Here is a 17884-nt window from a genome sequence, read left to right as displayed (position 1 = left end):
TCAAAAGGTACTTATTAAGCATCTTCAATTGATATGTGTGAAGCTTAAAGGTGAGGTTGAAGAGCTTTAAGACCCATTGTTCTAAAAGCAGCATCAATGTATAGAATAACAACAATAGTGTTTGGAAAAAATGGCTGTAGAAGTAACATGGAAAAGCTTTTGGGATCGGTAGGGTTATGTGGGTAGATCAGATGAGAGTTTTGCAGGGAGTTTTGATCTGATATGATAATAGCTTAGAGGATTGTGGCATACAGATACAGGAAAGTGGGAAGACTAAAAAAATAAATTCAAAAGAAATAAACAAGGACAGCTTCATTATGGTTGGGAATGGGAGAAATAAGAGGTGCCAAGAAGAACTTTAAATTTTCCTCCTTGTGTAGCAGAAAGACTGTACAGAACCTTTCAGGATGTCTCAGCTGTGAGCTCAAGCTACATCAGAGGCACCTTAGAGACTTACAAAAGCAGATGACAAGGAAGATATTTGCCTAGGACCTTAGAGAAAAGATTTAGGATAGAGATAAAATTTTGTGAGTCAATCTTCTGCTTCTGAAAAGAGGCAGTAGGCATATTTCTCCTTGTTCCTCCCACTGACTACACTAAAAATCCGTGGAAATTATATATAAAACAAGCATAAAATGACTCCGAAAGGCATAGAGAAGAAGACACACTACCGGAGTCATCAGGACCTGAGAAACACCATGGTGGTGATTTCCTTGAGTTTTCCTTTGCCTTAAATATCCCAGTCAAGGGGCTAAAGAGGCAATGGGTGCAGAAAAAAAAAATGTCCAAGGGAAACCTGCTTTCTCCAGCCAAAGTACCAAAAGGGAAGCTTAAGACAGAAAAGGTTGGGTGAAAATCACTGCTCCAGTCAAACACTGCTGAAGAGAGTGGGACCTCAACTCCCCTCACCCAGCAGCGAGGGGCAAGGTGGGGAGCCTAGACTTCCACTCTTACTAGGCTAAAAAGAGGCACGTCAGTAGCCCACCAGGCTGTTGTCAGAGTCATCCAAGTGAGGGACTGGGTATTGGTGGAGGAGAGACACACGGGTCAGTGGAACAGAATGAGTAACATAGAAATAGACCTGCACAAATATGCCAAACTGATTTTTAACAAAGTTTCCAAAAGCAATTTGATGGAGAAAGAATAGCTGTTTGAACAGATTATACTGAAATATTTGGATACCCACAGGCAAAAATAGAAACATTGATCTAAACCTCAAACATAAAACAAAAACTAGCTAAAAATAGTTCCCAGGTAAATGTAAAACACAATACTATAAAACTTCTATGAAAAAACACAAGGGGAATCCTTTGGGATCTAAGACTAGGCAAATAATTTAATTAAAAACTTTTGCTCTGTGAAAAACAATGTTAAGTGACTCAGAGATGGGGTTTAAAAACTGGGCAGCAAAGTACTAGTATATGGAATATACTTTTAACTTCTCAAAATTTAATGGTAAAAATGAAACAAAAGAATTAGAAAATGGGCAAAAGACCTGAGGGATATTTTATGGGAGAGGATATGCAGGTGGTAAATATGTACAATGAAAAGATGTTGAACATCAAAATCTATTAGGGAAATGCAGATTAAGCCTACAATTAATTAAAACTACACAGCTATCAGAAGGGTTAAAACTTTAAAAAAAAAAAGTCAACATCAAATGCTGGTAAGGATGTGGAGAATCTGCTGCTTGTACTTTGCTGGCGAAAATTTGAAATTTGTATAGCCATTCTGGAAAACCACTTGGCAGTTTCTTAAAATCAAAAGCAATATGTAACTACTAACAATCATACTTTCGAGCACTTATCTCAGAGAAATGAAAAATTTTGTTCATAAAATACATATGTGAATTGTTCATAGGAGTTTTATTCATAATAGTCAAAAACCTAGAATAACCCAGATGTCCTTCAGTAGATGAATGTTTAAACAGACTGTGGAAGATTATTTGTCAGCAAAGGGACATAGCTTTGAAAACACAACAGTTTGGATTAATCTATAAACAATGCTGCATGAAAAAGAAAATCCCCAAACGTTATATTTCTATATGATTCTATTTATGTGACATTCTTGAAATGACAAAACTATAGAAATGGAAAGTAGTTTGGTGTTTGCCCGGGAATGAGGGTGGAGGGGCAGGGTGTATGAAAGAATGAGGTGAGGGATCCTGCGGGGACAAAATTGCTCTGTAACTTGACTGTAACAGTATCAGTAACCTGACCTGTTATGAGATGTTATCACTGGGGGAAAATGATCAAGGGTACATGGGATTGGTTTGAATTGTTTCTTACAACTACCTGTAAGTCTATAATGATCTCAAAAGATAAGATTAAAAGTTTTTGGAGTTATCTGGATATAGACATGAATTAAAGCCTTGGATATAAATGATACTAGTTTCCAGAAACCATGAAGTGACAAGAGAAGAGGGCTCAGAGGAGTCCTAGGGAATCAAATGTTTCCCGACTTGGAAGAATAAAATTATCCTGAATTGGATCTGAAAAGATGAGACCATCTAACAGGTGAGGAAGCATTGCAGAGGTCAAGTGAGGGGAGATTCTGGGGAAGGGGTCAACACTGTTAGAACCTGCCAGTAAGTCAGGTGAAATGAGTGAGGAATATTGCTAGATTTAGCAGTATGGAGGTCACTGCAGATCTTAACAAGTTATGAAGAATAGATCCATATTCAAGTAGTTCTGGATTGAATGGGAGGTAAGGAAATGAAGGTCAAGTTTATGGACAGGGTTTTCAGGAAGTGTGTGAAGTTGAGCAGAACAGCATGAAGCCTGGGGATTTGGAGACAAGATTATTTAAACTTTGAGGAGACAAGTTTATCTTAAAAGATTATTTGAGAGGGAGAGGATAATATGTAAGGAAAGAAATGAATTATTGATAGTACAATGTTGTCCCAAAGTAGGGCAGAAAATGGCTCCAAAGCATCTGTTGGCTTTAGAAAGAAAAGAAAAATCTAGTTTTATATTATAAGAGAAAGCCAGAAGTTTGGGTGCAAATGTAAGTCTGTGAGTTTTACATTGGGTAGAAGAGCAGATTTTGTTCTGATGATTTTATTTTCTCAACAAAGTAGGAGGTACGATTATCTCTTTAGAGAATTGGTTGTGAGGGATCTGACATTTACCTTGAAAAGATAAGGTACAAATTGTTGTGGAGAGTAGAAAGGTGGCCACAGAACTGCAGAGCCATTGCAGGGCCAGGAGGATGACCCATTTGAAATTGGTGAAGACTTGTTGGCTCTGCACTTTGACACTGGATCCTGCTGTGTAGCAGAGCAAGCTGGTGGACCCCTATGGTACATGCTTCTTTTCTGTCTCCACATTGACGTTCAGAAGATTCTCCACCATAGGCTGTCTGTTCTGCTTTCCCTACTAATTTAAGTTCAACCTCGTAAAGTCCTGTTCATGTTATGCTGGCTCTTGAAATCTTCCCACTGTTGCTAGCTCTCACAATGGAAATGGTCTTACTGTAAAATACATTGAGGGATTGGACAAGCCATACTAATTGCAATGAATGCACTCTGAAATAGTCAAGGTGCTTATATCTTCACAATGAAAGTCTTTCATTTACTGAATTGTTCCTTAAACAAATATGCACATACTCAGAAAATAATGTTCTATTTTTAAGTATTGCACACATAAACTCTTTAAGGGTAACAACAGGAGCAACTTCCTCAAATGTGAATTATGCAGTCTAGATAATACCACTGGGCTTGGTCCCAGTAGTGCAGGGTGGTCTTAGACTACACTAAGCTTAATAGAAAAGACTTGGGTGTGCTCTGAAATTATAGTCACATATCATAGATATTTAACTGACATTGTTGTTTAAAAACATTCTTAAGACAGTGCACAATTCTGTCTGCCTTTTCACTCAAAGACAAAATGCCTGTAGATGAGAGTTACCTTGTACCTTCACACTTAGTCTCGGCTTTTGCAAGCCTTTTGCAGTGCAAACATCTTGCAAGACATTTGGTTGTAGGTTTTAAAGATATGAATTTAATATACATCAGGGCCATAATTGTGAGATAGCTATATCATTTGATACTAACTAAAGAAGCAGCCATCTGTGCCAGTGCTGGAGAGAACAGGCTGGACTGGGATTATGGAGAAATGACAGTATCATGCAAATTTCCATGGTTCTACCACCTATGACTTATGACCCTGGAAAAGTTAACAACAACTAAAACTTCTTTCTGCCTTCAATTGTAAAATAGAGAAAATAACAGAACCTACCTTGAAGAGCTTCTGTTTTAATAAAGTTATTTCTATATGATAATTTAAAAGATTTTATTGACTATTTTCATTAGATTCTGATCCCCATTCTTGATGCAGTACCACACTAAAGAGCACTTGCTTTGTGCCAGGCCAGGAATGAGCTACATCAGAGCCGCGGCAATTCGGGAGGAGCCATCTGCTTCAAAGCTGGTGATGGAGGTAGAGCATATGGAGAAGGGAAAGGAAAGAGAATTCTAGCAAGAATTTATGATAGTAGAACTTTCTGTTGGACTCTGTGAACACAATTATTTCTTCCTTTTATGTTTTAAACTGATAAAATCAGTAAAAAAAAAAAAAAGAAAGATGTGCATGCATGAATGATGTATTTGTACCCTGAACTAAAATGTGAAACTCAGGAAAGAGGCACATTTTGTTATTATTATTAAAATTATTTGTAATAATTTCATGACTTTCAAATGTTTTTGTCACCAGGAAATACCATAGCAACATCAAAATATATTGTTTCAAAGATTTCTAAAAGTTGTGGATTTGCATAATAGCCAGTAGTGATATTAACATAGAAATAAATGACTAGAGTGCATTGGGGGATGTTTAAGCTTACCCTTTTCTTGATATCACACACGACCTACATTTTAGAGAGCACATTTTGCTGCCCAACAGAAAGAACACAAGTCTCTGATCTAATATCCATGAGTTAATTGAGAAGGCAAACTTGGAATCTCCACTGGATAGGATAGAACCGTGTATAATTAGGCATTGCAGGAAACCTCACATGTACAATATAATGAGAACATAAGGATGCATGTTACTATTACAGAAAGAACATTTAACTTCCTGTGAGATCTCCAAGCTCTCAGCAATTATTAACCAAGGGGAGCCTCGCCGACAATTTTTTAAATGTGAAAGATACCTCCACCTCCTCCAATCTGGCAGCTTTTGTAAATTCATTGTGTGTCCTAAGTTAGACTTCTGGAAGTCCTTGATCTTAACTGCTTAATAACTTCTGATACTGACTCAAATATATTATTGCTCTTATTTGAAAAGGGTAGTTTAGCTACCTCTTCAAGATTATCAATCATACTTCTCTCAGTCTAATATACTGGATCTGAATTGACAGTGGATCAGAATTTCACCAAGGCAGGAAGAGACTGCTTATCCTTTACATTGCCATGCATGTTTCCCTTGAGCTTGAGTTGAGGGGCAAGTGTGCAGTCACACTTTGCATGGAATTGAGGTTACATGCTTGGAGCAGAAGTTAGTCTGGATAAGAGGAAAAGTTTATCACTGCTATAATACTTGGGTGAAGAGCACATTCGTGGTATCATAAGTAGGGGTATGATCTGAAGTCAGGTGGGAGGTGAAAACCAACAATAGCCACATTACCTCTGAAAACATTTAAATCACCCATAAAAGTTACAAGATGCATGATCAAAATTTATGTATCAGGCTTGAAGTGGACATACTGTTTCTTAACTAAGTTTAACACCATGAGTAGTTTCCCCAGCAATAGAAGCAGGGCACTGTTTCTTTAGTTGGGTGCCAGATGAAGTTCTTGTACTAGACTCACATTTAGGAAACATTTGTAGTGTTTCTTTGAAGACTAAATTTAGAGTCAGGGCTACAAAATGCTTATATTGGGCATATGGTGCCTTAAACCAGCTGCGTAGGCACACCATCTGACCCTTACTTTGTTCTTTCTGGGGTGGAGGCTAACTGAGCACAGGAAGACAGAATCCTTATACCATTTAAGTTGTTCTCTCTCTTCTTCCTTCTCTTTTCCTTTTATACTCTTTCAAACTCTTCTTTGCATTTTTCATCTGAAAACCTATAAATTCTCTTCTTGAAGAAAATTAGTGTTTCTTAATAGAGACATTATTTAAACTTATCATGGGGAGGTAGATATAAGGGAGCTATTCAAAGGAAACCAAATCATGAAACAGTGGAATGATAAAGTAAAAGAAGTAGAGGAGGAAATGATGGTGAGAAAGTGGGAATGACAAACAGACTTGTCCCTGGAGAGTGCTCCATTCAAATGCTGTATGGGGCTTGCCAGGGACTGGCTTTGTGACACACTGTAGGAACTCTGAGCCTCATTTTAGACTCCCAAATATAGAATGACCTTTAGGTAATAAAGTTCCGTGGTGAATTTCCAGTTACAGTCACAGAATATGGCAGGTTCTGAATAACTTTTTCTTCAGAATAACTTTCTGAGGGCAAGGGAAGTAAATTCGATGACATTTTTGGCATGATCCTTCAATCAACCAAAATTGAAGCTCTGCTCTATGCTAGATGCTTAGGATACAAAGATGTCTTTAAAGGCATTCACAGGTGGTGAGACATTGCAAAGTATACTTTCCTTCTAGAAGACTCACGGATGCTAAGGTCTGCTTTGAGTGAAAAGAACCACAGTGATTTTTATGAGTAACAGATCAAGGAGACCCGTCTAATTTCATCGAAGAAATCACAGCATGTAGGGGATTATTAATTTCTATTTAGCATTTGACTCACAATGAATAATGAGCTGAACCAGAATGATTAGAGCACAATAAGATTAATCTTTTCTTATGTTAAGAAAGTTTATTTTTTTAAAAAGATGGTTTTAAATGGAACAGATTAAAAATTTAAGTATTATAATACCCAAATTCAAAATTAAACTTAAAAAATTACATCATGGTAATTAGTGAAAATCATGTCAAAATTACTGTAGATATAGCGAACTTCTGTGGATAGTATCCAGAGGAAAGACAGATTAATTATATTAGATGATTGGTGATCCACTGGGATAAAAATTGAAAAAGCTTTAACCATGTTATAATAAGACTGACATAGAACATATTGATCATCTTGTGTAAATATTTTAGTAGGAAAAGAATAGACGTTAAATTTTATTTTGTTGAATTCTGGAATGAGTTTTCATCTATGTTAAGTGGATTTATGTTCTGTGATGTGGTGTAAACTTTTAATAACTGGTCTACTTTTTTTCTTAGGAAAAAAGGTTCTTATTTGTGACTATTAGTTAAAATATAAATTTCAATGTACAGATTTTAAAAACCACCCAAATAAGATATCATTTTAAACAAAAGAAGCTATCACCCAGAGATGTGACCTTATTTATTGTCACTTCATTAGAACACTTACAGTTGATGACAACAAATATTTATAAAGCCCTCAGTGTCATGCACTCTTCAAAGCACATTACACATATCAGTTCACTTAATTTTCAAACAAAAGTCTGTTTTATAGATGAGAAAACTAAGGTTTTCTAAGTCAAGGTCATATGATGACCCTCTGGTAACATGGGATTCAAAAAAAACATAGTCTGGTTCCAAAGTGACTGTCCTTAACCAGTACTCATACTATCCCTAAAATTATTTAGAAAGAAAGTTACAAGAAAGACTTAATGTAAGGTTAGCATTACCAATGTGAAAGTTCATATAGACTGAAAAGATAGTCTAAAAAATAAGAGTTTGAAACAATGAATGAGAAATGCAATAAATGTCACTAATAACTGATTTTCTTAATATCTCCTGTTCTATAAGAGAAAGTCACCATCAAGTAATTATTGAGTTAAGATATAGTTTATTGCTACAATATCTTTTATGCAATAAAAATTACTATGTAGAAATTATTGTTACCAGAAAACTGAGTGAAAATTGTGAATGCACAATTTGTTAACTACTCTAATTTGTATCTTTGTGAGAGAAAATAAAGAAATAAAGAAAATAATTACACAATACTTCAAAAGAGAGCCAACTGGCATCAGGAGACTGGAGAAATTCCTTATTTCCACTGTAGGGATTAGCCAAATTTTATCCAGAGTTGTTAAGTAATGCTGGGGTTGAACTGTCCTTTGATTTAATCTGCTGGTGTAAATCCTCTTTAATCTCACAATTAAAGCTTAAGAAGGGATTGTTTGTTTATGCACAGGATGTGAAATCCTTCACATTCATAAGTGAGATGTGTTTTTTCTCTCTCAAAGAAGTCAGAAAGTTTACAACAATCTCAGAGTTGGTGTAAGCATGGAGACAGGATTTCTAGGTTTCTGGAGAACTCGACTGAGAGGAGAAGTTCTATACAATCTTCTCTCTTTCTGGAACACTCTACTCATGGATCTCTACCAGATGACCGCTCATTACACAGCTCTCATCTTCTCTGAGAGGCCTCTTTAAAATAGTATCCCTGCCTTAGTTATTTTCTACACCATTTCTTTTTAGTTTGCTAATGGAACTTCTCAGTTCCTTATATTATTCCTTCACATATTTATTTGTTTAGTTGTCTGTCAGGCTTACTACAAGGAAGTTAGGGTTTGCATCTGCTAACTCAAACTGGAATGGGATTAGTATCCCATGGGAGAAGGCTGTTAGCCCACTGACAATTTTTTTTTTAACTTTTTAAAATTAGTGCATTTATAGATATACTTAATAGTGGGGTTCATTGTGATATATTCATAAATGCATTTATATTCATAAATGTGATATATTCATAAATTGCTCCATTTCAATCCCCAGTACTTCCTCTTTCTGAGTCTTCCTTTCTCTCTCTAGTCTCCTTCTTCTACTCTATTGGTCTTCCTTCTATTTATTTTCAATTGTTATATTACAGTTACATATAAAATTGGAAAGCATTGTGATATATTCATGCAGGCATATAGCATAATTCCCTAGTTCTTCCCCTTTGTCTCCCCTTCTCCCTTTATCCCCTGCTTCTATTGACTGGTCTCTTTCAGTTCTTGTGAGATGTCCTTTTATTTTTTTTTTAATTCCTTTTATCTTTCTAGCTTCCACAAATGAGAGAAAACACTCAACCCTTGACTCTCTGAGTCTGGCTTATTTCACTTAGCATGATTTTATTCAGTTCCACTCACAATTTGCAGAAACCTAATTTGTTTCATTAATAATCTATTACAAAAATCTGCTCCTCAGTCTTCTTGGATACATAGTCACATTTACATTGCCTTGGGAGATTTGAGAGAAGGGAAGCAAGTCATCTTCAGGGTTTTTATGCCATTATGTGTTATATAGTATTTAGGACATTGCTTAATTACTGTAATAAACATTTGTGCACTGACCTTTTTATTCCTCCAAATGTTTGTGCATGACCTAAAAATTTTCCAAAGTCAATATGAAACATGTGGCCTGATTTTATCAGCATGATATTATCATTGTGACGGTCACAAACTCCCAGGATGAACGTTACCACACACCAGCCAGCGCAGGAATAGAAAAAGTTCCTCAAGGCCTAATGAATTGAGAAACAATAACAAAAAGGTTATAATAGAAAAAATGAGAAAATGCATTAGTTTCAGAAGTAATGGTAAAAAACAAAAGAGAAGAGCAAAATTACTAAGAATAATTTTTTTTATCTTTGTAGAGAGAGGGGCATGAATAAGTGGCTCATTCTTGATATGGCAAAGAAGAACATGAAGCAATCTTCTCTTTAGCCTTCTTTTTCATGGAAATTGGGAAGAAGTATCTCATTCACATGGAGTTAATTTTCTTAGCTTAGTGGAGAGTATTCCTGTTTTTTTTTTAATATATATACCTGAAATATTGAATAATTTTTTTTTCAAAGTAAAAGAAGAAAACCCAACACGGTCCAATATTGTCTCTTTGCAGAGGCAACATTTAAAATATTTAAAATGACATTTTAAAATATTTGAATATTTTGGGAATATTTTAAAATATTTGAATATTATAGGTCAGAAAACCTATAGAGAGATATTAGTAACATTTTATGTTTACCCTTACAAATAGGTTTTCCAGTTGATGTCTGAAAGTATTTCATTACAATATACATTAGTGAATGTCTATGTGGATAGAAGCAGATTACCACTAAATTAACTGTGGCTTATGTTCTTTAATAATCAGAGCTTCTTTGCAGAAATACTTTTCCCCCCCAAAATGGTCTTAGGGGCATACATCACTGTCATCAACTTTGTGTAACCATGAGGGGTCAGTTGTGTCAAGGTTAGGAGTTTTCCAGAATGACATAGACAACTTGTTAGAGAGAAACCTGTGTCACTGAAATACATGCCAGACACTTGAATAGCTTAATTCCAGGTCTCTCAAGTGCCTGAGCAAGTCATTTATTTGTCTGTCTAGAATTTCTTCAATTATAAAATGAAGGTAGTATAATGGGTCCTATACATGGTAGTTGTGAAAAGCAAATGTAAATGGATTCACTTCAAAGAACTGATGAGAACTGTCTGTGTAAAACTCAAGTTAAAATTTTAGGAATAGTTAAAAAGCAGATTTCAAGATAATCTCATCTAATTTTTTGTTATTTGGCCTCTAAAACCCTGCTGTTTGCTCCCCTTCAAGTTCATTGTGGTATGGAATAGAGGAATTCCTCAGTTTCCTTACCATGGTCCATGCTAGAGTGAGCTGACAACCCTGTTTGCCCAGAATTGAAAAGTCTTCCAGAATTAGAGGATGATAGTGCCCAGGATAGTTTTAACCAAATCTCATATTGGCCAGTACTGTAGTTTTTGGTGAATTAGTGCTCTGGGTGACAAAATTGTACAAGTTCATGACTTGAAAAGTAGAACAAGGCCTGACCCTAGCCACTCTCAACCTTTGTTCAGGAGCCCTAGTATATGGGAGAAACTGCACAACTGTACATTATAGACCAGGTGTCAAAGTGATATAATCTGGGAGCACAGTGTTCGCAGTAAAGTTAACACACACACACACACACACACACACACCCACACACACACACACAATTATGCATTCTGCAAACCATTGCAAGAACAGTAGACAGAAAAGTAGAGCATGGTTATCAAAGGTGGGGTGGTTATTTATAGAAATTGGAGATTGTGTACAAACAGGTGGAAATTACTTGAAGGAGGTAGTTTGAAGGGGCCAGCATCTCAGGGGAACTTGCTGGAAGAGAGGCAGCTGAGCAAAGAGATGTTTTATTAATGGCTAGGAATTTCACTGAGAATGAAAACCAAACACAGAAACGTTTTATCTAGTTAATATGCCATTTAAACTGTGTCATTATTACTAGACTGATGATGAGGGAATTAGAACTCAAGGTGTACTTAATTTACTTTCCCATGAATCAGAATATCTAATGAACCAGAGCATATACTTATTTAAGCACATTACTTAAAATTAGTTGCAGCATGACAGACCTTGTCATAATCTGCCTTTAAGTGGTTGTGCTGGCTGAACCACTTTTTGATGGTGTTTTCTTTCAGGGGTCCTATCAGTCCAGAATGGCGATGGATCTTTGCAAGGGTTATGGCATCAGGCACCATCTGCACCAGTCCTGGTGGGTTAAAAAAAAAGACATTAAGGAAATAGTTCTGTCTTCCCAGGATGAGGGAGATTTAGAAAATATATCTTGATCTATGTAACAGCAACAATAGTTGTCAGGACTATTTGGATTACCCTTTTCCTTTCCAAACCTTCTTTTGTGCAGAAGCATATCTGGATGGACTCCTTGTAATTCTTCCTAAATCCCAGGGATCAGTGCAGTTACTTGTTGAGTTTGGATCAGATCTATCATAACAGTTTCAATATTTTTTTTTCTAGAATTATTGTAGAGAGCAAATCTAGGTGATCTCTCAGAGTCCCCACTGAGTCAACAGAAGGGTGGATTAGGTGTCATATGACTGGGACTCCCATTGCCCTTTAATGGAGGACATTTGAGTTTACATGACAAACTTAAGTGAACCTAATGCAATCTCCATAAAAAACATTTAAAATTTATTTTTATTTATTTATTTTTATTTAGTTTTTACTTTTTAACAGACTGCATTTTGATTCACTGTACACAAATGGGGTACATAATTTCGTTTCTATGGTTTTACACAATGTAGATTCATACCATTCGTGTAATCATACATGTACATAGGGTATTGGTGTCTGTCTCATGCCACCATTTTTCATACCCCCCTCCCTCTCATTTCTTTCTACATATTCTAAAGTTCCCCCATTATTCTCTCATTCCCCACCCCCACCCCCATTATATATCATTCTCCACTTATCAGGGAATACCTTCGGCCTTTGGTTTTTTGGGCTTGACTTATTTCACTTAGCATGATATTCTCCAATTCCATCCATTTATTTGCAAATGCCATAATATTATTCTTTATGTCTGAATAATATTCCATTGCGTATATATATACAACAGTTTCTTTATCCGGTTTGGTTCCACAGTCTAGCTATTGTGAACTGAGCTGCTATAAACATTGATGTGGCTGTGTTACTGTAGTTTGCTGATTTTAGGTCCATTGGGTCAAAAGGTGGGTCCATTCCAAGTTTTCTTAGGATTCTCCATACTGCTTTCCAGAATGCCTGCACCAATTTGCAACTCCACCAGCAATGTAAAAGTGTGCCTTTTCCCCCACATCCTTGCCAACATCTATTATTGTTTGTGTTCTTGATAAAAGCCATGCTAATTGGAGTAAGATGAATTCTCAGAGTTGTTTTAATTTGCATTTCTCTAATTACTAGAGATATTGAACACTTTTTCATATATTTATTAATTGCCTGTATGTCTTCTTCTGTAAAGTGTCTGTCCAGTTCCTTGGCCCATTTATTGATTGAGTTCTTTGCATTTTTGTTGTAAAGTTTTGTAAGTTCTTTATAAATTTTGGAGATAAGTGCTCTATCTGAAGTGCATGTGGAAGAGATTTTCTCCTACACTGTAGGCTCTCTGTTCACATTCTTGATTGTATCCTTTGCTGAGAAAAAGCTTTTTAGTTTGAGACCATCCCATTTATTGATTCTTGCCTTGATTTCTTGTACTTTGAAAGCCAATGTTCACCTTAATAACAGCTAAATGCTACATTTCTGGGAGTGAAGAGAATATCTGAAGTAAACACATGGAAACCACCTGCTCCTCCCTTTCCAGTTTACATTAGAGAGAAACTATTAGAAGGAATTTTTTAAAGGAAGCGTGTATTGATTGAACTTTTAAGTAGGACCTTTGCCCTAGTGGCCAAGGTTTTTGCATTGTGCGCCAGAGGTTATTAGCATGTAAATATTTTCAAGCCTTCTAATTTTCAGTGTATACAAAATAGCAATTAAAATTCAGTGCTTAAAACTCTCCCAAGACAAATGTCCCCAAACACTCCTCAGTGCACAGTTTTATAAATAAAATCATTGAAAGAAATTAAAATACATAGTTCTCATTTCCATAATCTGCACAAGTGAAAGAGCTGCAAACTCAAATGCCCAGAGGTACCAAGGACACAAATATAACTGGACAAATAGAGAGATGGTTGAGTTTTTAAAATTAAATATTTTTGAACAGTAGATAATATCAGTCTTGGAACTTGATGAAGAATGTAACCTAATCTTCTAAAAATGACATTTATTTTAATCTCTATTTTTCTTGAAAAAGTGTTTTGTTGGTGTAATGTCCTATAGAATCTGATAGTCATTGAAGCTTGTTGGTAGATGGTGTGGATGGGAGGCTTGTTTGTCTTATGGCATCTCCAACTTTGGGCAAGTCTATAGTAATTTTTTGCTGAATCCTTTTATTAACTTCAAGAGGTTTCTGCTTCAATTACTTTCTGTGATTATAAACAGATTTGAGTGGATGGAACTGAAGAATTCCATTGGGATCCATGATTTATTCAATTTATGAAGGAAAGGTGATCTGTGTTACATTAAGTAGCTCAGCCTGGCTCATTCGATTTTATTTTTACTTCTTCAGTTTATTTCTCATGATAACAATAATAATTTTTTTGGAACTAAAGCTTTAGAAAGTGTCCAGAGATGGGACATTTGGCATGGAAAGCAAGAGTTATACTATCAGAATCAAAATAATTTGGTGATATGATTTATTATCAAGCCATTCTGAGGTATTGGGTTGCAAGTAAAGGTAGCTTGGAGGCCCTTCCATCCTTAGAATTAAAGTCTCAAATCACAATTGGCTGAACTCTGAGTCTGCTGGTAGGACCTCAGGAACTGAGGAACAAGGCAGTGACAGCTCTTTGGGGTTGACAGATTTAAACTGTTGCTCTGTTTGAATTAAAAAAAAATTAACTACACAGACTAGGTCCCTTTTGCAGGGTTAGGGTTTCAGCACTTTATATCTGTTATAATTCATACAGACTGTAAGGAATTCTAAGTGGCTGTGATCTTATGTAAAAGAGATTATGATGTATTAGGAACTGTTTCTTCACCTTAGCATGATTGTAATTACAACTTTCATCTGATGCTTGGATCATAATTTGGGTGTGCCACTGACATTATTTCATTGAAAATGAAACTATATTTCCATATTAGCTTCTTGGTTTTTATAAAGGAAAAGCAAAAATTGTGTTCAGTTTGCATGTGTGACCATTTTTGAGTTGAATTTATATCATCTCAGAAGTCTTTTAGAAATTATGTGCAGGTCTATAATGTGTTTAGCATTTTCAGAACTCTTCTAAATATTTGAAAAGTATATGAAATTTATGTACTACTAAGGTAATAATTGTATTGTTTAGAATGAGTAGGCTTTTCCATTACAGATGATTCCTGACTTGTGATGGTTTTTCTTAGATTTTCCTACTTCACAGTGGTGCAAATGTGGTACACATTCAGTAGAAAACTGTACTTCCAATTTTGAATTTTGATCTTTTCCTGGGCTAGCCATTTGCAGTGCGGTACTCTCTTGTGATGCTGGGCAGAGGCAGTGAGCCATAACTCCCAGTTAGCCTCATAATCACAAGGATATACAACAGATACTCTATGGTGCACTGTGATGATAAACTATGTTTGGTAGGTTAGGTGTGTTAAATGCATTTTTAACACACTACATTTTCACCTTATGGTGGCTTTATCAGGACAGAACCTGATTGTAAGTTAGGAAGCATCTATATTACCTTAGGAAATGAGAAAAAAAATGTTATTAGTGTTTTAATGTCTTAAAACACTCAAAAGAACATCACAGTTAACATTTGATTTGCATAGGTCCTAATTGATATTTAAAAGCATATTACGCTTTATATAAATTATTTTGGCTTATCAGTTTTGAAAATAATTCTTCTTTTTCTTTTTCTTTCTTCTTCTTCTTCTTCTTCATCTTCTTCTTCTTTTGGTACTGGGGATTTAATCAAAGGTTCTTTACTACTGAGCTACATTCCCAGCCCTTTTTGTGTTTTATTTTGAGACAGAGTCTTGCTAAGTTGCTTAGGGCCTTGCCAACTTGCTGTGGCTGGCTTTGAATTTGCAATCTTCCTGCCTCAGCCTCCAGAAAAAAAAAATTCTTCTTTTAAAAAAGAAAGAATTTGTATAGTTCTTTGGATTTTTGAATTTGTATTCTAAAGTAAAAACTGTAGAAAGTTTTGTGGCATATTATCAGTGAATGTGTGAGATGAATAATGTAAGTTGACTCACTTTTTAAACTACACTGACCTTGACTTTTTCCTGTGGATAGACATCTATAAATGATCATTTGCATATCTAGACCCTCCTGAAGCCAAATGTTGTCCATCACTTGAATAATCTGCAGAACAAGCATATCCTGGCGAAGATCATCTCCAGCCTGTTAGAAACAAAATTACAGACTCTGAGTTTCTTCTTGAATTCTATTAAAAGCATCCAAATATGGTATATGTCATTTATTTTCCTGGATACATTTCTAGCCTGACTTAGATTGGTTTCACGTGTTTTATTAGCACTAAAAGTACCTTATGTTTCTGATAGAAGATCAAAGAAAACAAGAACTTCCCTTAACATGATTGCAGAAGCCATCAAATTAGAAGGGTTTCTTGGAATGTTGTCCCAGATAATGATCTTTCTATTTATTATCTATGTGCAATTTGTCAGATTCAAAGTCTAGTGAAGAAAGACTGAATGAATATTTACCCAAATATCAAACTCCACCAGGAGAGATCTGTTTCTAAGTGAAGATCATCTGGTGTGTCATAAGCTCATGTGGTGATATGCAGTCAGAATACCAAGACTTCTTGACTCAGAGAATAAATAGTACAGGCATGATTCAGCAGATTGTGTCAGTGGTTTCTCTTGTTAGGGCCAGTTAGTTTTCAGAGAGCTATCTTTAATAATAAAAAATGATGAAGGGTGATTTTTCTCCCAGAGGTGAAGGAAATGCGTTATGTCCATAGGGGAAGGATAGTACCATGCTCTTGAACAAATAAGCAGTTTGATTTTAAAAAATGTTTTCTAAATTATACACAAAAAATCTTGACAAGATGGAGTTTGTGGGTCTTTTTCCTTCATGAAAAATATAGCATTGAGACCCACTAACCCTTGAGGTTACAAAGGTCAAAGTAAAAGTGTGGGCATGCTAATCCTCATCCTTAAAAATAGACAGTGGAATCCACCAAAGATTCACTCTGAGACCTTGTTGAATAATTGACTAAATTAGCTGAATGATTGGCAGTCTTGTTACCTAACAGCTCTCTCATTAGTCCTTTCCTACCAGTCTATAAACCTGGTACTCTCTTTTATCTTTTTTCCCTATTGCATTCATGATGAGAACTGAACCTGTACCTACTTACTTTTTATTTACAAAAAATAAAATGATTCAGTTTACTAAAACAAGCAAGTACTTTCAGATAAAAATTGCATGTTAAATTAACTAACATCATTTGTGTTACAGCTAATTGTGATTCTAATTCAGTGTCTAGGCCAAAAGAAAACTCTCCTCTTAAGGGCTTACCACATACTTGACTTTCTGTGCACCTAAAAAGTAATCACATACTTTTGTTTATTAAAGTATATTCTTCAGTTCTGCACTGAAGGTTCTCTGGCTTTGAGCCAGTAATATTTGATTTATTGCCAATCAAACTTTGGCATGTATTATAATTTTGTAAAAAGGCAGAATCTAAAATAATTGAGAAATCTCTGTGTTGTTGCCAGAGGAAAATAGCTGCAATCATTTCTTTTTGTGAGTAATAAATCAATAGTTCTACGTATGGAATCAATTTGATGTTTTTGGAGGGTTACAGTACCTTGAAAATAATGCTGATGTTATTGCCCATTGGATTAGCATTGATGAAAGTAATCTTCAATGGCACAGCATTAGATGTGAAATATGAACATGCCTATGGAAAGTGAAGAAGAGAAAATGGTGAGTGGAATAAAGCAAACATAATTGTCTTCCTGAAATCATGATTCCCTGCATTATTTGGTATATGAACAAATACAACACATAAATAATTTTTACACTTTGGAACAGAGAAACATATTTATTAAAAACAAGTAGACTTTAGTCTAACAATCAAATCCTTTATAGTGGTCCATTTATCTATAAGGTTTTGCAATCTGCAGTTTCAGTTACCCTTGGTTAACTATGTTCTGAAAATATTAAAAGGATACATTCCAGAAATAAACATTTTTAAGTTTGAGACTGCACACCATTCAGAGTAGTGGGATGAAATATTGCACGATTCCACTCCATCATACCGTCTGTGAATTGCCCCTTCATCATTCCTTTTTGCAGTGTATCCACATTGTATAGGCTACCTGCCTGTTAGTAGCCAGTTTGATTTTTAAATTGCCTGTTGCAGTATAAGCTGTGCTTGTGTTCAAGTAAACCTCATTTTATTTAATAATTGACCCAATATATAAAAGTAGTGATGCTGGCAATTTTATTACAGTACATAATAGGTACGTATAAGAAAAAGTGTAGTATATACAGGTCTTAGTATTGTTTGTGAGTTCAGGCATTCA

General features: G+C 35.4%; 1 protein-coding gene across 1 annotated transcript in view; it reads right to left on the bottom strand.

Annotated features, from left to right (window-relative positions):
• Positions 1-17884, bottom strand: part of PIK3C2G (phosphatidylinositol-4-phosphate 3-kinase catalytic subunit type 2 gamma) — a 376626-nt gene that overhangs the window by 105258 nt on the left and 253484 nt on the right. The window contains 4 exon segments of the mRNA XM_079141521.1: positions 9310-9479; positions 11380-11516; positions 15602-15731; positions 17164-17256. Of these exon segments, the coding sequence (XP_078997647.1) occupies positions 9310-9479; positions 11380-11516; positions 15602-15731; positions 17164-17256 (530 nt within the window).

Source organism: Sciurus vulgaris (genome assembly GCF_902686455.1).
Source record: "Sciurus vulgaris genome assembly, chromosome: 5".
NCBI classification, from domain to species: domain Eukaryota; kingdom Metazoa; phylum Chordata; class Mammalia; order Rodentia; family Sciuridae; genus Sciurus; species Sciurus vulgaris.
This window is presented reverse-complemented; position numbering and strand designations above follow the sequence as displayed.